Source organism: Chrysochloris asiatica, unplaced genomic scaffold (genome assembly GCF_000296735.1).
Source record: "Chrysochloris asiatica unplaced genomic scaffold, ChrAsi1.0 scaffold00299, whole genome shotgun sequence".
Classification (NCBI taxonomy): Eukaryota; Metazoa; Chordata; class Mammalia; order Afrosoricida; family Chrysochloridae; genus Chrysochloris; species Chrysochloris asiatica.
The window spans coordinates 847,612-870,382 of record NW_006408817.1 but is presented as its reverse complement, the minus strand read 5'-3'; the positions used below and the strand labels follow the sequence as shown (position 1 = coordinate 870,382).

The 22,771-nt window shown below is 36.6% G+C and overlaps 1 protein-coding gene across 2 annotated transcripts in view; it reads left to right on the top strand.

Annotated features, from left to right (window-relative positions):
* DENND5B (DENN/MADD domain containing 5B) overlaps positions 1–22,771 on the top strand; it is a 267,015-nt gene that overhangs the window by 160,213 nt on the left and 84,031 nt on the right. For both annotated transcript variants that reach the window (XM_006874749.1, XM_006874750.1), the window contains exons 4-6: positions 11,079–11,266; positions 17,109–17,645; positions 20,312–20,543. In XM_006874749.1, the coding sequence (XP_006874811.1) occupies positions 11,079–11,266; positions 17,109–17,645; positions 20,312–20,543 (957 nt within the window). The remainder of the gene's footprint in view (positions 1–11,078; positions 11,267–17,108; positions 17,646–20,311; positions 20,544–22,771) is intronic.

Genomic DNA, 22,771 nt, shown 5'->3' with positions numbered 1-22,771 from the left:
CGCTATGAGTCGGTTCCGACTCGATGGCACCTGACAACAACAAAGCATCTTTCTGGTATTTCTTTGCTTTCAGTCAAGATCCATCTGATGTCAGCAGTGATATCCCTCATTACATATCGTCTTATGAATCCGGCTTGAATTCCTTACAGTTTCCTGTCAGTGTACTATTGCAACTGTTTTTGAATTACCTTCAGCAAAATTTTACTAGCTTGTGATATTAATTATATTGTTTGACAATTTCTACATTCTGTTAGTCACTTCTTTTTGGGATGGACACAAATATGGATTTCTTCCAAACAGTTGGTCAGGTAGCTGTCTTCCAAATTTCTTGGCATAGATGAGTGAGCACCTCCAGTGCTTCATCAAAAGATTTCTATTTGTATTCCACCAATTCCTGGAGCCTTGTGTTTCATCAATGCCTTCAGTGCAAGTTGGACTTTTTCCTTCAGTACCATTGGTTCTTGATCATATGTTACTTCTTGAAATGGTTGAAGCCATTGACCATTTCTTTTTGGTACAGTGACTCGGTGTAGCCCTTCCATCTTCTTTTGATGCTTTCTGCATCATTCAGTATTTTACCCTTGTTGTTAAGTGCCATTGACTGTTCAAACTCACAGTGACTCTCTATAGGGTTTCCAAAGAGCAGCTAGTGAGTTTGAACTGCCTACCTTGTGGTTCAAACTGACCTTGAGGTGGAGGGCATATCCTACAGTGCCACACCCTTCAATACTGCAAGTCGAGGAGGCTTAAATTTCTTTTTTCAGTTTTTTCAGCTTGAGAAATGCTGAGCATGTTCTTTCCTTGTGGTTTTCTAACTACAGGTCTTTGAACATTTTATTTGTCTTTTCAAACTCCCCTTTGAAATTTGCTACTCAGCTCTTTTACCTCCTCATTTCTTCCATTTGTTGTAGCATCTCTATGCTGGACTCTATGCAAGTTTCAGAGTCTCTTCTGACATCCATTTTGCTCTTTTCTTTCTGTTTTTTTGCTTTCTTCCTTTATGGTGTTCTTGTGTCATCCACCAACTCCCTTGGTCTTAGGTCATTAGTGTCTCATACATATATCTCTAAATTCAGGTGAGATAAGTTCAAGGTTTGGCTCTCATGGACTTGTTTTAATTTTCTTCATCTTCAGCCTGAACTTGCAAATGAGCAGTTGATAGTCTGTTCTACAGTCATATTCTGGCCTTGTTTTGGCTGATGATATTGAGCTTTCCCATTATTTCTTCCCCAGATGTAGTCAGTTTGCTTTTTGTGCATTCTATATGGGGAGGTCTATGTATACTTTACTTTTATATTGATTGAAAGAGATATTTGCATTGAATAAGTCATTGGTCATGCAAAATTCTGTCATGCATTCTCTAGGATCATTTCTGTCACCAAGGCCATATATTCCATCTACTGGATCCTTCCTTTTTGTTTTCCGTCTTTACAGTCCAATCTCCATCTTGATCATTTGTTTGATCAATTTCAGACTGAAAAAGTTAGTAGATTTCTTCATCACTAGCTTTGTTTTTGTTGTTAGGTGGCATCGAGTTGGTACCAACTCATAGCGACCTTACGCACAGCAGAATGAAACACTGCCCAATCCTGGGCCAACCTCACTACTGTTGCCACGCTTGAGTCCATCAGTGCTACCACTTGGCCAATCCATTTTGGGGTTCTTTATCTTTTTCTCTGACTCTCCACCTTACCAAACATGATATCCTTCTCCAGTGATCGGTCCCTCCTGAAACTATGTCCAAAGTATGAACTACGAAGTTTGGCCATCTTGGCCTCTAAGGAGCACTCTGGCTGCACTTCTTCCAAATGGATCTATTGGTTCTTTTGGCAGCCCATGGCACTTTGCAATATTCTCTTCCAACACCATAACTCAAAAGCATCAATTTTTCTGTGGTCTTTCTTATTCACTGTCCAGCTTTTGCATGCATACAAGGTTATTGAAAATACCATGGCTTGGGTCAGGCTCACCTTAGTCCTCAAACTGACATCTTTGCTCTTCAACACTTTAAAAATATCTTGTGCAGCAGGTTTGCCTAATGCAATACATTGTTTGATCTCTTGACGGCTGCTTCTGTGAGTGTTGATAGTTTATCCAAGAAGAATGAAGTTCTTGACAACTTCAGTCATTTCTTCATTGATCAGAATGTTGTTTATTGGTCGAGTGGTGAGGATTTTTGTTTTCTTTACATTGAGATGTAATCCATACCGAAGGCTGTGCTCTTTGATCTTCATCAGTAAATGTTTTAAGTCCTCTTCACTTTCAGTAAGCAATGTTGTATCACCTGCATATTGCAGGTTGTTAATGAGTCTTACTCTAATCCTGATGCCACGTTTTTCTTCATATAACCCAGCTTCTTGGAATATTTGCTCAGCATACAGGTTAAATAAGTATGGTGAAAAAATACAACCTTGTTGTACACCTTTCTTAATTTTAAAACATTCAGTGTTCCCATGTTCTATTTGAACAACTGCCTTTAGTAGTGAATATATTAGAGTAATAGTGGTATTAGCAGTTGTGTTTATAAATGTATGAATATTTTCCAATTACAAACAACTCTGTACTTCAGGATAGGTTTTGAAACATTCTTTATGATAATGAAAATGTCACCATTCCTCTTAAATTTGCCATTCCCATCATAATAAACCATATGATTTTCATATTCAGAATGGTCAGTATCAATTTCAGCTCACTAATACCTGTGATGGAGTCCTGGTATGGCTCTGAGATAGGATAAGCACTAAGCTCAACAATTCAAACCCACTAGCCTCTCTTTGGAAACCCTATATAGAACTGCTATGAATCTGAACTGACTTGACAACACTTAGCAACAACAACAAATGCCTAGGATATTGGTCTTTATGTGTTCCATTTAATTTTTAACAATTTTCAGCTTTTCTTGATTCATACTTTTTCCATTCCGTGTTCTGATTATTAATAATGTTTGCAGGTTTTTCTCTTCATTTTGCATTGTGCGCTATCAGCAAATGAAGGTCCTGAAAGTTGTACTCCATTTGCGTAATCATTACTCTGCTTTGAGGAGGCAGCTTCATTTTTAAGCACTATATCCAACAACGTTGAGTTACTAGTCTTAGATTTTCAGTGGCGAAACTTTCAGAAGTAGTCCGCCTCTCCATCTTCCTAATTTGTCTTAGTCTGGAATCTCAGCTGAAATCTGTCTACCATGGGTGACCATGCTTATATTTAAAATACCAGTAGCATAGCTTCAATTATCACAACAACATAAAAGTCAGACTGTATGACAAACTGATGAGTAAAGACATTGATGCTGAGTAAATTAAGCAAATTACAGAAACACAAATATCGTATGGCCTCATCTACATAAAACGACAATAGAAGGCAAATAACCAGAGTTACTACTATTTACCATGATCAAGATGGGGAAGAAAGAAGGAGGTTAACAGTGATGGGTTGCATAACTGATTATTGTGATTGTGGTCAATAAGTTGCACGCCTGGAAAAAGTTGTGTGATACATTAATTTACAACAGTGACCCTCCAAAAAGAAAAAAAATAGCTATTTTTTGAGGCTGCTTATATACAGTTAAACACCTCATGGAATTTGGTTTCTTAGTTTGGAGGTTTAGAGTCATGGTTTCTTGGGAATCTTGTCAGAACAGTTAACAATGGTGATAGGCTACCATCTGGTTCTGATCTCAGTGTGTGAAGGCTGGGATTTACATGATCCTTTAGTTCTTTGGACTATTTGTTTCCCTGTGTCTTTGAGTTTTGGGGCCTATTAAGGCATTTAGTGCTTCTGTTCTACCTCCTAATTCATTGGATAGTGCCTGGGTTTTAAAAACTCATAAGCGGAGATCAAAAGTACAACTAATCTCTATTAACTGGAGCAACAGAAGTACAGTCAGGCATAAATATGTAGTGTGTGACTGCCTAGCTGGTTGGCTCTTTTGCCATGAAACCAGAAGAACTGGATAGTGCCCAACTACCATTACTGAACATTTTGATCAAAGATTCCACAGAGGAATCGTTATCAAAGGGGGAAAACTGGAGAACAGAATTTCAAATCCTCATGGACTCTAGACTTTTTGGAGCCATGTGTGGTGCTTGAACTGAAACAATTGCCCTGAGATCATCTTTTAAACCTTAAGCCAAAAATATCCTCTGAAGCCATCTTAAACCTTTATGATAGTTTAGTTCAACTAGTAAAATCGCTACAGGTGTGCAACTTATTTATCTTTACAGCTATCCAATTCTACCTTTAATCAGTGTGACTTCCCCATCACTGTTAATCCCTTTTTTGCTTCCCCATCTCTATTATGTTCTTTTAAGAACTCTGTGTGTGGAATGGTTATATATTCCTGAATACTTTGGTGTACATCCCCCCCTCCCCTCCAAAATAAAAACAACAGAGGGAATGGAAACAAATGCTGTTGAATGATGATGCATGGAGGGGGGAATGTAATCATTGCAATGAAATGAAATACGATAGGAAGAATGTAAAGCTGATGTTCTCCCATGTAAACTATCACTCAATTCACAATAAAAACTTAAAAAAAAAGCTAACATATGAAAGCACATTAAAAACAAAAGAACTCTGTATGGGATCAGTTTAACAACAGCAACTTGAAAGCATAAATAGGAACCATAAAGGGCAGCGAATTTCTGTTAATGTGAGAAGGAACAATGCAGAGAAGGAGCGTGAGAATAATTTCACACCTCAAAGAATGAAATCATTGTCATTGAACTGTACATGTAGAAACTGTAGAATTGGTGTATGTTTTTCTATGCATATTCTCAACAACAAAATGAAACTTTTTTAAAGCAATAAAAAGATTAATAACTGGCACAGGATTTGACTGCTTCAAATCCTGAGCCTTCCATCTGTGTTTGGCTTGTAATTGAGAAAAGAGGGGAGAAAACAGCAGCCCTTGACATCCAGGAATGAATCTGGTGCTCAAAGCTAGGGCTCAAGTGTTACTGAAAACTGATCCGATGCTTACAGCTAAGCTTTGCTGTTCTCTTGTTGGACATAGTCTCACAAGGACATCCATTTCAAGTAAGACCACGGAGTACTAACAGCCCACAAAGTATGACTGCCCTCTTGCTGTATATTTTTTACTTCCTTAATCCACCACCCCTCTAAATCAGATTTAGTGAGATACCCAGTCATAAAATTGCCTCACTTTCTGACAGTACCCAATTGAAAAAAAACAAGTTTTAGCTTCCTTGTTAAACCTCCCCAGAATTACTCAGCCAAAACCCAGATCTTTTAATAGGCTTTTAAAAACCGTCTTAACTAAGATACCCCATGATTTTCCAAAATATGCATTCTTTCTCTGTAAATATTAATAACCTCATCTTACTCAGCTACAAGTTTTTCCTGGTTTTTAAAATGAAGTACACTGAGCTAATAAGTGATTAATTATTAATAAGTATTATTAAATAAAGTGAATTTTCATTCTTGTTTGTTGTTAATAGGTGCCATTGAGTCTGTTCTGACTCATACGGACCCTGTGCACAACAGAACGAAACACTGCCTGGTCCTGCTCCATCTAGTGTTGTTAACACTGGAGTCCATTGCTGCTACCACTGTGCGAATATATCTTGTTGGAGGTCTTCCTCTTTTTTGCTAACCCTCCACTTTACCAAGTATAGTATCCTTCTCCACAGATATGTCCAAAGTCTAAAAGACTAAATCTCATCCTTGCTTCTAATTATCATCTGTACTTTTTCCAACACAGATTTGTTTGTTCTACTGGAAGTCCATGGTAATTTCAATATTCTTTTCTAACACCATAATTCAAATGCACCAATTCTTCTAAGGTCTTCCTTATTCACTGTCCAACTTTCACATGCATATGAGGCTATTGAAATTGCTATGGCTTGAGTCAGGTGCTCCTGAGTCCTCAAACTGTTATCTTTACATTTGAATACTTTCAAGAGGTCTTTTGCAACAGATATGCGTAATGCAAATACTTTGTTTGATTTCTTGACTGCTGCTTTCATGAATGCGGATGTGGATCCAAGCAAAATAAAGTCTTTGATAATGTCAATATATTGTCTCTTTATCATAGTCTTATATATTGGTCCAGTTGTGAGGATTTTGTTTACATTGAAGGCTGTGGTCTATGGTCAGTATTTTAAGTCCTTTTTATTTTCAGCAAGTAAGGTTATCATGTGTGTATTACAGTTTGTTAATGAGTCTTCCTCCACAATCCTCATGCCATGTTCTTGATCATATAATCCAACTTCCCAGATTATTTGCTCAGCATACAGATTGAATAAGGATGATGAAAGTATACAACCCTGTCACATACCTTTCCTGATTTAAAACCAGTGTCCTCTTGCTCCTTGTGAATGACTGCCTCTTGGTTTATGTACATGTTCCTCATGAATACAAGCAAGTGTTGTGGAATACCCATTCTTTCTGATGTTATCTACAAATTGTCATAATTCACGCAGTTGAAAGCTTTTGCATAGTCAGTAGAACACAAATAAACATCTTTCTGGTAGTCTTTGCTTTCAGCCAAGACCTATCTGACTTCTGCCATGATATCCCTTGTTCTACATCCTGTTTTGAATATGGCTTGAGTTTCTAGCAGTTCTCTGTTGGTGTACTTTTGCAGCTGTTTTTGAATTATCTTCAGTAAAATTTTAATTTTATTTTTCAATGACCATTGGTTACCTCTCTTTGGAATGGGCACTAGTATAGATTTCTTCCAATCAGCTGGCCAGGTGTAGCTAGCTAGCTGTTTTTCAAATTTCTTGACATAGATGAGTGAGCACTTCTAGTGTTACATCCTGGTGTGGCACTGTGGGTTAATGCGCCAGACTGCAAATGCACCAGCTGCGCCTCGGAAACACTATACAGGATCGCTGTGGGTCAGAATCGACTTGATGGCACTTCAATTTGTTAGAAGATTTTAATTTGTATTCCATCAATTCTTGAAGCCTTGTTTTTTACTAATACCTTCAGTGCACCTTGGATTTCTTCCTTCAGTACCGTCAGTTCAACTTTGATCATATATGACCTCTTGAAATGGCTGAACAGTGACCATTTCTTTTTGGTACAGTGACTTCCTAAAAAATCTTTGGCAGTGTATTCAGAAGTAAGAGAAGGGTAAGGTAAAGGGGTAAAGAAGTAACAGATGGATAAAGAAGATATTTCCCTGCCTTACATTATTTAAATATTTTCAAGTAGTTCTTTTCTCCCTTTTAGTGTTGTAATAAACTTTCTGAAACCTAGATTTTCTTTTTCTTTTTTCTCCCTTTTTTTAAAAAGAAGTCAGCTGAGAAGGGATTGTCTTAGAAAACTAATCTTCAACAGTACCACTCCTGCAAAGATTTGCCACCTTGGAAACCTCGTACAGACACTGTAAGAACCAACTGGACAGCACTTAACAACAAAAATTATAGCTTATTTATGTAACTTTTTATAACAAAAGAAATCTGTAGTAAAGTTAATGTCAATAACAGTAATGTAGTCAAGTCAGATTGTTGTTGTTTTTATTAGCCCACCCACATACTGTACATTTTTAATAGTCAAGTCATGAAATACTGATGTGGATATAGGTTATTTTCTTACTTTAGTTTTTAACGGTTTCTGTTCTTTTCTTCAAACTTCAGTAGTAACATGTGAGATACACTTTCTGTGCTTTCATCCTTTCATCACTTTCAGAAAGCTGCTAAAACTTCCTGAGTATCCTTTCCCACTCTGAAGGGCTTTGAGAAACCTACATTATATTTCACCACTGAAATCTTTACATTTTTTCATGTAGTGGGGTAAAGTGTTAAAATGTGATTTTAAATTCTAAACCGTAATTCTGATTTCTGTAAGTTTATTTATGCGTAGTTGGAATGAATCACTTGGTTACACTTCTCTATGTGATGAGCAAAACCTGCTAAATGGTATTTGAATTTTCATCATCATGTTCCTAGGCAGGCATATAGTTAATGCATGAATATCCCAGGAAATGTAGTTTTTCAGTGAACAATTTCTTGTCAAGTAGTTACCATTTTCTCCTACTGAAAAATTAGTCGTTCCTTAATCTCATATGGATAAAAACCTACACAAATCTATTTAATATTTCCCCATTAATTCTTTTAGTTATTAAAAGCTTTTTTGAGCACCTCTTGTATGCTGGATACTGTACTAAATTAAAAAGACCCCAAACAGAGACTGAAATGAATGGTCACAGAATGGAAGCTAAGGATATTTCCATGGGTTTGACTTTTTATAGTTAGTTATCTGCATGTCTTCCTGCTCCTGATCTCTTGGGCTGTTTTATTAGGACTCTTATTTGTAGGTAAGAGGAGCAAGTTACAACATTTGTTACCATCAAGATAATACTTTCCATTGTAAATTTTGTTCAGGCTCATGCATTAATTAAGCACTTGCTATAAGGTTGTTGTTGTTGTGAAGTGCTGTCAAGTCAGTTCGGACCCATAGCGACCCTGTATAGGGTTTCCAAGGAGCATCTTGTGAGCTTGAACTACTGACCTTGCAGTTCAAATGACTTTGCAGTCTGGCGCATTAACCCACAGAGCCACACCAGGACTTCTGCTATAACATAGGCCCTATGTTTTATTGGAGTCCTGATGTAGCACTGTAGGACAAGTCCTGGACTGCAAGGCCTTTTGAACCCTAAGGTTAGCAGTTCAACCTCACCAGCTGCTCCTCGGAAACTCTATACAAGGTTGCTATGAGTCTGAACTGACTGAACTGCACTCAGCAACAACAACATGCATTATTGGGCAAAGTGGAGTAAAATGAATACCACTGTGCCCGTAGGACTCTCATAATGGAAGAGAGACAGCACCATAGGGCAAGTGCCATATGGGAGTCCTGTGATGGTGCAGAGCTGCAGTTAGTGCTGGCCAGAGCACAGCTTCAAACCTTGGGTCCATCTGACAGGTTTCAGGGGTTTCTGGTCAGTTTACCCAACCCTGACCCTTGTGATAAAAGACTTAATCTCCTAAAGTCAGACACACTGGCCTGATTACTAGCATGTTGTTGTTAAGTGCCATTGAGTCAGTTCTGGCGCACATTAACTTTTTGGGTTTCCGAGGACTGGCTGGTGGGTTTGAACAGCCAACCTTGCAGTTTCAATCCAGTGCTTATCTGTCCTACAGTGTCACACCAATACTCTGATTACTAGGATAGTGGTAGGTAACTGATTATCTCATCTCTTTTGATGACCCCACCCCCGGAGTACCATCATACTCAGCCCAGCTTCTTCCTCTGGGCTTCAGCTGATCCTGTGTGTGTGTGTTTCCACACCAGGTAATTGGGTCAGCATTTTGTACTCAAATGACTGACCCCTCCCTTTTTGGTGTTTGCTTTTAAATGTACTGTGATTAGGTTTTCACCGAAAATTTGAGTCTTGATGATAAATCAGATAAGGAAAATTTTAAATACATTATAAGCAGCTAATGTTTCATTTTCAAAATCCCGTTGTAAACTAGGTAGTCATTTACAAATTATAAAGTGACACAAAAATTGTAAAATGGAAAACAACTTGGCCAAGTGTTCTTTGAGTTGATGTGAACTAAGTAATATCTGATCATTTTCCTTAACCTTTTTATTGCTGTGGCCCCAGTCTTATTCCTCAGATTTTGTTGTTTGTGTACAATTAAGTCTGTGAGAAAAGGATTACAAGTCTACAATCCCTTATGTCCAATTCTCAAATTCTGAAAAACAACATTCTTTTGTAACTTCTTTGCCAGAAAAACCTGGTCTGATCGAAAGTAACCCTATTTATTCTATTTTTGGTTTTCTGCCGTATCAGAACTATTCATATGTTTTGCTGCAGAAATACTAATCTGTTTGATTGCAAGGGCTGCTCTTGTGTTATGTAATTTATGATGTATATATCGTATTACCTCTCTAAATTAAAAAAAACAAATACCTCTAAGTTTAATAGGAATTGTGTATATATGTTTTTATATAACACACCCATTCCCTAATGATTTTAAAAGCACCTTAAGTATTGTGGTAGTTTTTTATTTCGATAAATGAATTTATATAAATAAAACTCAACAAAAAAGCCCTACTTTAGTTTTGTGATAGACCTTTTTTTTTTCCTATATGTGATAATTCTGGTTTGTTTTGTTTTTTTCTTAAAGCTTCTGTGGTAGTGGTTATGTGCCGCGGAGTCGGTTCCAACTCATAGCAACCCTGTACAGGGTTTCCGAGGCTGTAAATCTTTACGGGAAGCAGAAAGCCTCATATTTATCCCTCAAGAACAGCTGGTAGTTTCGAACTGCTGACTTTGCGGTTCACAAACCGATTCATAACCACTACACTACCAGAGCTCCTTGTACTTGAGGTTTAAATATCAATGTGTGACTATTAAGTGTATGTTGTTGTTAAGTGCCGTCAAGTCGGTAGCTGGTAGTTTCGAACTGCTGACCTTGTGGTTCGCAGCCTGATTCGTAACCACTATACTACCAGAGCTCCTTATTAAGTGTATATATCTGTTAAATTTCTTATACCCACACAATGAATATAACCAGTATAAGAATAGGAATAGCCATGATCATAACACAAGTATAAGGGGAAAGAACCTCTGAATTGAGGGATTATATAGATGTTGTAAAATGCTCTTGAGTGAATGAGAGCTCATCGTGAGGGTTTCCAAGGCTTTAATGAAATCTTTGCAGAAGTAGAAAGCCTCATCTTTCTCCCTTGGAGCGGCTGACAGGTACAGTCCAGTTTTTAGCATAGGTGCTCTCATTTAAGATATACATGTATATAAAAAGTGATCAGTAGTAATATAATGCATCTTGTACATTTTAAACTCATTCTTGATTATTCTACATTGTAATGGGATATATGTTCATTTACCAGTGATTTTAAGAAGCAAAGAGTATGATGATGTTTCACAATGATCTATACCCGCTTATCACTTGTCATTCAAGTAAAACCATATAACTCTTTAATTATGGGGGATAGAACTAAACTAAATTCCACATGATCATTAAGAAACATTTATTGCTACAGAAAGTTTTTTCCTAGAAATTGTTATTTTCAGGCTTAATACAGTGATTATGTTTTTACTTGGAATCTTCTCCTCCATTTTTTCTTGTTCTATGCAGATTATCAACGCCTGATGACTGTGGCAGAAGGTATCACCACACTTTTGTTCCCATTTCAATGGCAGCATGTTTATGTACCCATCCTCCCTGCTTCTCTGCTACATTTTCTTGATGCTCCTGTCCCTTATCTGATGGGCCTTCAGTCAAAAGAAGGAACTGACCGTTCTAAACTAGAACTTCCTCAAGAGGTAAAGCTTATAATGAAAGACGAAGTATTTGCTGTTTGTCAATATAGATCAAGGCTGCTTTGGTTAGATAGCAGTGTGCTTCTCCAAATTGTATCTCTTTGATGACCCTAACTCTCCCAAGTACATCAAGGGTAGAATCTGAGCCATAGCATGCAGTTCCTGACTCCTGGTGACAAGTAATTAATAGACATGGGTCAAAACAGGACAATGGCAAGTTTTCAGACATATACATTTATGCACATGGAACACTAGTAGCAGTATCTCATTGCTTTATTATTACAATGATATTTCATTTCTCTTCCCCACTCATGTTATAAAGCTTGTTTTTAAATGAAGCCTCTTTTAAAATCATTGTATTAACTAAGATGACTTTGATTCTTGACCTCTGTCAAGTGAAAAGTAACATCTTTCAGCAAGCCAGGGATGATGGAAAGATCAAATACTTTAGTATTCCCTATTTTCAGACCTAAGGCCAGCTTTCAACCTGTTTTAAATGTCAATTTGACTGGGTGGTTGAGATAAAATTCTAACCCTTGGCACCATGCCACCTTAATGTCACTATGCTTTCTGCATGTTGTATTTTCAAATGTTGTTTAAGAAGAAAGTAAACAGATTTTTAAAGCATTTTGAATCTAATTTTTGTTGTTAATGGTACCCAGAAATGTAATGTTAAGTCTTTGAAATGAAATATTAATGAGGGTACTGTGGACTACTAAAACATAAAATGGTTAATTACATTATACTATTAGCTATTTTAATTAGCTCCTTTCTTAATGAAATTTCTCCTGCTGAGCTTCACTTTTTTTTGGTACTTCCCATAGAGATTCTCATTTTAACAAGTGAGTATTATAGACAGGAATGATTTCTGTAATCATCTATTGCTTACTTTTATTCGAATGAATGTGTTCTTACCAAAATTAACATTTATATACAGGGGAAAATGGCTTGATATAGTTTATATAAAAGAAATGTACACACTGACTCACCCTTTTTGGATTTTTATGTGCTCTGCTATGTCCTCCCTCTTTCACTTCTTTTTTTCTATTCCTTGAGGTTTCTTGTTTTCATCTTTCATTTGTCTGAGTATTGTGTTAGTTCAAAGAAGTAAATCCTTTAAATATTTAAACATTAACATATTTAATTTTCTTGTTGAGTGTGTAGTTTATTTTGCATTAGACAGTTTATTTGGGTTCATAAATATTACCTTTCCATTTTTGTATGCATAATAATTGCTGAGAATTTTTAAAGTATCTCCTTGATACATAAGAAGGGCTTCAAAAAATTCAAAGAAAGATTACATTATCTTCAATTCCATTTTTCCATGAACTTTTTGAAGCCCCTTCATATTTGTAATAGAGCTTTCTGTCTCTATGAATCTGTATGTACCTTCTCACTCAAATATACATAAAATGTGAGCAAAATTTCAAATGCTCTTGCAGTAATGCCTGTGAGTTTTCTAATTTTTCATTCATAACATCAATAGTTACTTAATAAATATACCCATCTACTCATAGAGAAGATAAGAGACACCTGAATTGTCTGTAAAATTTGGCAGTGCCTCTCTATAGAAACTATGAATTAGTGCATTGTTTTAGAAGAAAAGTCTAACAGTATGCCCCTTAGTTCTCATATCACTTATAGTGAGTTGAAATAATTGGCTTCATGTAATTTTTAGAAGGAAGTGGGTATAAAAATAGCAATTTTAAAAAGCAGCTTAAATACACTCACTAGTAATACTTTCCTCCCTGTTTCCTGAAAACTGTAAAATAAAATAATGGATAAAAATAGGGACAGAGAGTCTTAGTTATAAAAATGACAAGTTTATGAATTGGTTATTTTAGGAAGGTATGATTTTAGTTATGCATGTGACTGTAGACTTGCAATTAGCCACCCACTCACTTTCCCCATGATCCCAAAATGATAGGCATAGGAGGTCATTGGTTGTATTGTTTCTGAAGTTGTAGGGTACAGAGAGAGAGGGTGGAAGAACACAGCACTGAGGATTAATTGCACAAAGTGGTACCTCACTTTTTACCATTTTTGCTCATCTTTACATAAGTTGTGCACAAAGAATCAAAAGAAAAAGTGAGATAAGCCTGCTTTTACTGCTTTCTTCCGATAATATTTTTTCCATGAGATTCTGCAGGAGTATTCTGAATTTTCTCCTCTTTCTTCCTCTCATACCAGCTTAACTGTAGTCACTGAGAAGCTAGGTCTCTTATTAAAATAAAGAGAACTGCCCCAGTCTCACATTTCTGGCTACTTCTTTCTCTCCCCTACATTTTTGGGACTCTCCAAAATGACCATCTCTTTAAGCCTTATTCATTCACCAAAGAGGTGACCCAAGTACTTGTGTCTTAAGTTCAGTGGGAAATATCAAGGTAAGAGGTGATGTGATCTCTGCCTTTCAAAAAGAATAGTTTACAAGTATTAACAGCACAGCTTTTTGAAAAAGTCATGAGTGAACTCAGAACGTAAAGAGGAGATCAGAGTACCTGTAGATTAGGGACATAGGAAGGATTCAGGGAAGAAAAGATAGTTAAGCTTCAAGTCCCTGTTCTCGTACTTTTGTAGGAACTTTTGTTGGTTTAAGAAACCCAAGTGGTACAATGACTGAAGTGTTTGACTGTTGAATGGTTGGAACCTACCAGTGCCTTCTGTCTGCAGTTTCTCAGGAGAAAGACCCAGTGATCTGCTGTTGTAGTTGTTAAGTGCTGTCAAGTCAGTTCCAACTCATGGCAACTCTGTATAGGATTTCTGAGGAGCAGCTGGTGGGTTTGAACCACTGACCTTGTGGTTTATAGTTCAGTGCTTATCCTACAGTGCTACACGAGGAGTCCAGCCTAGAAAACCATATGGTATTGATGGTGTGTCACTGTGGGATAAACACTGGACTACTACTGCATACAAGATCAGCTGCTCCTTGGAAGCCCTATACAAGGTAACTATGAGTGGGAACCAACTTAACGGCAGTTAACAGCAACAACAGTGACATATGATGAGGGCTTGTGGACAGTGTTGATCAATACAGATATAGGAATAGTTTTTCTTAAGACTTCTTAAGCTCTTCTCATGTTTGTTTACTTGTTTAATTTAATGGTTCTACTAAAAAGTGAGAAAGCAATTTATCAGAATGCCTTACTATTTAGTATTCTTGTTTGTTTTAGAGAAAGGTAATTTTTATTTTCTTCAATAAAATTTTATAACACAAGTTGACACTTTCTCTTTCTATCTTGTGGTCATCAGAGCACCACCTTGAGCCCTTTTAAGCATACCCTGAAAGGTATGTTGGAGAATGAAGACAGGCCATTAGCTGCTCTGCTGGAACATTCAATTTGGTGTTTATGTGATCACAGTAGGCTTTAAATTTTCAGAAGCATATCATTTTCTCTTTCCATGGGGAGACAGAGGGGACTAGGAAATGCACTCATGAAAGTGATTGTACAAAATGTAAATGGGTTGTTAGTTAGCATTTAGATTAGCAAGTTAGTGAAATTTTTTCTTCCATTTTAAAAGATATTGAATCATGCATCTTCCATTTGAATTGTGGTGACCTACTTTCTCCCTTTAAACCTTTTAATATGTACAGTTTTTCTGAGACTGTAGGCACATTTTAAAGAAAGCGGTAGGCAGCACTGTCTTCAGCAAGATAGAACTGTTTCTGCTGTTTATTTGGAGAAAATTGCTAACATTGGTGATGAAGAAAAATATGGGAAGAAATTCCTCCAGCATCCAGGCTGGTTGAGGATGTGTCTCTGGGCCAGGCTTCAGGGAGTCACCTGAGTTCTCAGGCCTTTATTTCTTAATCTGTAAAAATTAATGGGCTGCTGGCAAAGGTCTCTTCAGACTCTAACAATCATTGATTATCTGTTTTGAAATAGGAAATAAGTAAGAATTTTTTGTACAGTTTAATTTGGGCTTCTCTATGCTTCTTGCTTATCAGCATTTAAAATGTAGAGTAGTTATCAAGAGAGGAAACAAAACCCAACCATTTGCTTTCCCCTTTTCCCCTTATCTTGCCATTTAGGATCAGAAGGATAATAAGAATTCTGTCATTTCTGACCTGGGGTGGGGAGGTGGGTAGAAGATAAGAAAACAGGTAAAATTTCTAATTCTCCTTATTGACTTGCACCCTATACCCCTTGTTCAATCCTTGATGTAATTACAATCAGTTTTATGTGATGGACTGAATCTTTGATCTTCCCAAATCTAAGAGACTTTCTTCCCTTTGACCGACAACCTTGCTCAAGTGAAGAGGGAATGGATAGTAAAAGTAAAATACAGTCTTGGCATCTAATTCAATAAAGTGCCTGAGAGATGGTAATAATTTTATGCAAATACTTGACCCTTCAAATTTTCCTTCTTATACAGCTTGACAAACACTGTTTTGTTAAGTGCTCTCTTGTTTGTTCCAACTCATTGCAACCCTGTATAGGATTTCCAAGGTTATAAAGCTTACAGAGTCAGAAAATCTGGTGTTCACCCACTAAGTGGCAGGTGGGCTCAGACCTCTGACCTTGTAGTTCACAGTATCGTGCTTATCCTATGGAACCACCACACTTCCTTAAAAACACTAACAGTGGTTTTTGTTGTTGTTGTTTTCCTGTGATGCCTGTTCAAAATTTAGAATGTAAGTAAGCAAATGAACATTCAAAAAAGAAAAACAATTTCCCATCACATCTTTTTCTCAACTCAAAAATATCTTTTAAGTCAATTCTTTAATTATTCAAGTGTTAGTCACTTGTAGTTATGTAAGCACTTGCCTCTACCACCTTTTTTGACTCCTGCTGTTTGTCTAATGGCTTCTGAAATGGTTTTGCTGTCCAGGAAATTAAAGCTAATTTTAGACAAGATGAAAATTTATGTATTTTCTGTGAATTGGATTGATCTTGCCAATTCCATCTCATTTTGGAATACTACATCTGCTAAATTTTAACAATTATTGTCAATTCTAAGTTACAGATGGTGTTAGGGCCACAGGATAGAAACTTCAGGCTCATTCAGTAAGCATTTTGCACAGTGCCTTCTATATGTAACATACTCTCAATATGCACCTTTACCTAATGGATATGCTCTACTGCTAACCCAGCAGCTACTTCACAAGAGAAAGATGTAGCAGTCTGCTTCAGTAAAGATTGCAACCTAGAAAGCCTAAAAAGCTGTTCTTATGTTTTATAGGGTCTCTATGAGTTGGAATCAACTCAGCAGCAATCAGTTTGGGGTTTTTGTTTTTGTTGTTTGCCATCGAGTCAGTTGCTACTCGTAGTGACCCTGTATAGAGTTTCTGAGGAGAGCTGATTGGGTTTGAACTGCTGATCTTGTGATTAGCAACCCAGTGCTTATATTACAACACCACAGTAGAACTCTTGTTCAACAGATGTCAAATGTTAGAGAATCATGTCCAGATTATATTAAATTGCTGAGTTGAAGAGAAGTAAAACTTGTCATAGCAGAAACCTGTGTAAGACAGAAACCTGTCAGAAAAGGAAATTTCAAAATATTTTTCACTAAAACAAGCAATGAAAAAAATATTGGACAGCACCCTGTCACAGGTGGAAAACTTGTGAGACTTGTTTAAACAAAGCAGTCCCATTGAGTTCTGACTCTCACAGATTTCACTGCATGATAAATGTGGTATAAAAATGCTTACATATGGGACTATGCAGGCAAAAGAGATTTATTTTAAAAAATATATAATGGTCTGAACCTTGAGATAGTTAACACAAAAGGCAATGTAATCTATGTTATTGTTTATAATAGTTGGCAAGAAGATTTCATACCTAGAATTTCTTTGTTTTTAAAGCTTTTAATGTTTTTTTTTTTCTTTTCTTTTCTTTTTCAGGCTAATTTGTGTTTTGTGGACATTGACAACCATTTTATTGAATTGCCTGAAGAATTTCCGCAGTTCCCCAATAAGATGGATTTCATCCAGGAACTCTCTGAAGTACTTCTTCAATTTGGGATTCCTCCTGAAGGTAGCATACACTGCAGCGAAAGTGCCACCAAATTGAAGAATCTGGTTCTGAAAGACTTGGTCAATGACAAAAAGAATGGCAATGTTTCCACTAATAACATCAGCATGTATGAGTTACTTAAGGGAAATGAAACCATCGCCCGCCTCCAGGCTCTAGCTAAGAGAACTGGTGTGACTGTGGAAAAAATGGACCTCTCTGCCACTCTGGATGAAAAAGAAAAAGATGTAAAACTTCACTGTGAGGAGGCAGAACTGAGGGACTACAAGCTCAATGTCCAGCTCCGAGAGGTCTTTGCTAACCGGTTTACGCAGATGTTTTCAGATTATGAAGCTTTTGTGATTCAGACTGCCCAGGACCTGGAATCCTGGCTAACCAATCGGGAACAGATGCAGAACTTTGACAAAGTAAAAACTATTTCTTACTTGGATCCTAATAGGCTGTATTATTGATTTTGTTCACTTTTTCAAAGCACAGATTTCTCCTCTCTTCCTTCCCATTAAGAACTGTTCTTTGTCAGTCTTTTATATTAGATAAAATAAATTTCACAAGAAAATAAATCAACTGGCTCATTAAGCTGAGTGCTGTAGTAAACCTTGGAAAGGAATTAAAAGCTAGTGCCATTTGGTATTAAGTTGGATTGTGTATTAACTTGCTTATAATCTCATTTTAAAAATTTGCTATATTTCAATGATGCTTGAGTTTTAGAAACTCATAAATCATATAGGTTTTTCAAATCTGTTAGCACTATCTGATTTTGCCAGGATTTTATTTTTTCTTATATTATGATCAAGCTAAATTAGCTGAGGCCTATTGCTTTTCCAATGAATCCTTATTCTTGCATTTTATCTTTATCTTATAATGAAATTACAACTTGTCAATGTAAAGGTATCTGTTGAGTTTCAGAAGCTGAATTTTGAATTTGTTCCAGGATCAAAAGAGATTTAGTAAGAGTTAGGTTTTCTAAATCTAAGGTTCTGTGCTCAAGTTTTAGGTAAGGGAAGACAAAAAATGGCACTAGCTTTCGATCGTTGTGCTAAAGCTGAAGCTTCCTTCCCAAGGCTTACTGTAGAAAATTTTTCTTTTAGAAGCTGACAGACCTTTTGTATGAGGCTTTTTTGACGTATTCCCAGATCTGTTTTTCAGACAAAAGCACTTATGGATGTGCATTAATTTTTTTCAGGTCACCAGGGCACAATTCATCCCCTGCCTCTCTGATTGCTAAGGCATGATACTGCTGTTAGGGTGAATATGAATTTTCACTAAGTGGTGTCTTTGTGTCATGAAAGACCTCCTGAGGGGGTGAAACCACTCTAAGAGTCTAGTGTACAATCTTGTAACATCTGACAAATAAGGATTAACTAAAAATTGTGTAAAGGTGGACAGTGTGAAACATTTTCTATTCCATTAGATATTTTCTCTACAGAGGATATATATGATCTTGAGCAATTAAGTTCTTGTGAACTTTATGTTTGAGGAAACTTCTTTAACAAATTAAAAAGCCTTTATTTCTCCAAATGTAGCCCAGCTCTTAGGTTCCTTTCTTGTTAAATTTAACCCTTTGCCTATAATTTTTCTGTTCAGTTTGGGACTAATCTTTTTACACTCCTGATTTATCCATTGGGCAATTCAAATTCTTATCTAAATTAAGAGCTGGTACTTTTCTTTCTTCTTAATCTATATGTAGCTTCAGACTATAAATGAAATTCTTTAATATAATCCCCTTGAGAAATAAGTTTTATGATGGATTCCTGAAGACTTGTAATCATCTCTCTCTCTCTTTTTTTTTTTTTCTTTTTCCTTAGGAAAAATTGCAGGACTATCATATTCTACTCTTAGAAGCCAAATCTCTGTTGACCTTAGATGGTATTTTGCATAGGGGTCTGGATACAGAAAGTCAGGCATTCCACTCATTTAAGAGGGCGGGGGCACTATTTTCTTAATGAAAAGGAATATTCATGTTTATCTATAAAATGCATTTTGAAGTGATGAGCTAATTTATTGAGACTGCTGTAAACCTTTGGATTTATATAAATACATAAACTTATGGCAGCACTTAGAGTGAGTAAGTGGGTTTCTGTAAGGAAGTTAAAAAGACCTCCTAATTTTCAAACTGTAAAATAAATATGCTAGGAAGAAGCTGATGGGTCTTACAGAGAATAACCTTATATCAGAATTTACCATTCCAACTTTCCCTTTATAGCCACTGACACACTGGATCTACTTAAAAGAATGAAAAGGAAAACCAATCCAGCTATTGAAATCATAATCCACTTCCAAATTTCAGCTAGGACCAAACTAAGATTAGAATTTCTGTACAAACATGGGCATGGATAACAGTGGGGAAAAATGAGCATGTTTTATTGCAATTTACAAAACTATTGCATGCAGTAGACAAGCTGATGATGGGAAGTACATTTTCTAATGGCTTCTCAAACAGTGCTGTTTTAGTTGTTAATACCCATTCTGCAGTGTTAGTATAGATCTGGAAAGAGTTTGGTCTTGAATTAACATTTATCAGCGTTTATCAGTTCTAACAGTTGGAGCTTAGAAAAAGATGCAGTTGAAAAAAAAAAAAAAGGTTTCATATATGAACACAAATTCCATTCCATGATTGTTTGTTCAAGGCTATTGCTAGTATATGTATGGTTGTATCAGTTAATCACCTTACTTTCTATAAGTTGGAGGTACATTGTATAATCTAGATATAAAGAGCAGAAGAAATTATGGCTCCCTGGGGAAAGAGATTAGAATTTAACAGTAAGGATGACTGATGACCATATAGCACCTTATCTGCCATCTTTCATTAATGGTGCTCTCTTTTCTATCTAATAGTCGCAAGAATTAGAATGCAAATCAGTTTCAAAAGATAGAATCAGTACTAAGGACTTAAATGCTATGAATTTAGAAGAAAGAAAAAAAAAAGTGGTGTTTTCAGTGTCCAGGGTTAATTTTTTGTTACAAGATTAAAAGATGAAAGGAAACAATAATCTTAGTAACATATCATTTTTGGATCATCATATAATGTTGAGATGGTCTGTGTACTAATAATTTCCTAATTATCTCCTTACAGGCTTCCTTTCTGTCTGACCAGCCTGAGCCTTACCTACCATTTCTTTCACGCTTCATTGAAACACAGATGTTTGCCACCTTTATTGATAATAAAATTATGTCTCAGTGGGAAGAGAAAGATCCCTTGCTTCGAGTCTTTGACTCTCGTATTGAGAAGATAAGACTGTATAATGTAAGGGCGCCCACCATGCGGACGTCTGTCTATCAGAAATGCAGCACTTTAAAAGAAGCAGGTACACTTGCATGCCTTTTAAAATTGAAATCCATCGTCATGTCTTTGTACACACTGTTGTCTTTTTATATACCACAAAATCTAGTTTTAGTTTTAGACTTCATGACTAATCCCAGCCCTATATCAAGGGTGCTTTTTAAAGTTGTATTTCCTTCTGTGTCTAGTTAATATCCATCTCATTCCTACTTGACTTTCCTCTTTCTTAATTTAAAGAGCCAGTTGGCCACAGAGGTGTCTCTGACTCCTGACAGTGCCTTGTGTGTCAGAGTAGAACTGTGCTCCATAGAGTGTTAATGCCCAGGCCTTTCTTCCAGGGTTCTTCTGGGTAGACAAGAAACCAACCTTTCAATTAGCATCTGAGGACATTAACTAATTGTTAAGTGCCGTCTTGTCAGTTCTGACTCATAGTGACCCTGTGTAGGGCTTCTGAGGAGTGACTGGTAAGTTTGGACTGCTGACCTTGCAATTTAAACAACCTTGCAGTCGAGTGCCTATCATACAGCACCGCACCAGGACTCCCATTAATTACTTGCACAACCCAACATGTGATCTCCCTTCATTAGTCAAAAGATAAAAAACAATAAGGTGAATAGAGTACTAATAGACCGTTGTCTGATTCTCTTTGTTATGTTAATGGAAAAATACTAATTTCTATCTTGCTATATGTTGCCTTTTTATAAATCACTACTTTTCTTTATTCAAGAAAAGTTACTAATTTTAAATAATAAGCCTAAGGTGCTGCCTAATTTACATGAGTATAAAATAGCAGGCACAAACAATATATTTGCTTAGTGGTGCCATTAATTATAGTAGTTTTTTTCTGTTTGTTTTTTAAATGAAATTCCTGGATTCTCCTGTTCAAATTAAAGATTCCCCCAATTCTAACATCAGTTTTTCCCTGTATCAGACAATTATTATGAGTCTTGACAAATCTTATGTGACACTATGTTGTTAAATGCTATCAAGTTTGTTCTGACTCATAGCAACCCTGTATGGAGTTCCGAGCAGTGGTTGATGGCTTTGAACCACTGACCTTGTGATTAGCAGTCCGGTGCCACACCAGGACAGTATGATAAAGGCCCCTAAATAAATAATTATTTTACTATTCAGAATTTACTTAATACTTACTATGTACTAGACACTATGTCACATGTTAACATAAATTGCTTTATTATAATGTTTGATCTTAATAACATTGGGGGATAAGCACTCTTAGATTTCATTTTGTTTATTATTATTGTCCCAATTTTATAGGTGAGTAACTCACCAGCCACTCCTTGGAAACTTTATCTATAAAGGGTTGCAATGAGTCGGAACCAACACAATGGCACTTCACAACAACAGTGGTTGAATAGTGATAAGTGGAGTCAGAATTTGAAATCAGATCTGATATACCAGTTCCTGAGCCATAACACTATTTTAACTGCTCTTTCAATAAAGAAGTGTATACCATTCCACACAATCGTATGCATTTATTCCTGGTTTGTGACCTTTTCATTGCTGAATACACTGGTATCTTATCACCTGAGTGTTTTGTTTGCTTTCCCTTCAAGTGTAGACCATATCTGCAAGCATTTGTTCCTCTGGAGACAAGAAAGGCAAGACATGAACCCTGTATTGCTTTTGTGTGCTTACCTTTCCCATTGGCTTAAATAAGATCAAGGCCACAGCAGTGATGATGCTATTGTTGTATAGTTAGGTGCCCTCAAGTCGGTACTGACTCATAGCAACCCTATGCACAACAGAAGAAAACATTGCCCAGTCCTGGGCCAACCTCACTATTGTTGCTATGCTTGAGCCCATTGATGCTGCCAGTTTGCCAATCCATCTAGCTGGGGGTCTTCCTCTTTTTCTTTGACCTTACCAAACATGATATCCTTCTCTAGCAACTGGTCCTTCCTAACAATATGTCCAAAGTATGAGAGACGAAGTTTGGACATCCTGACCTCCAAGAAGCACTCTGCTGCACTTCTTCCAACACAGATCTGTTTGTTCTTTTGGCAGCCCATGGCACTTTCAGTATTCTCCTCCAGTACAATAACTTAAAAGCATCAATTCTTCTATGGTCTTCCTTATTCAGTGTCCAGCTTTTGCATGCATATGAGGCTATTGAAAATACCATAGCTTGGGTCAGGCGTACCTTAGTCTTCAAGCTCACATCTTTGCTTTTCAACACTTTAAAAAGACCTTGTGCAGCAGATTTGCCTAATGCAATACATCATTTGATTT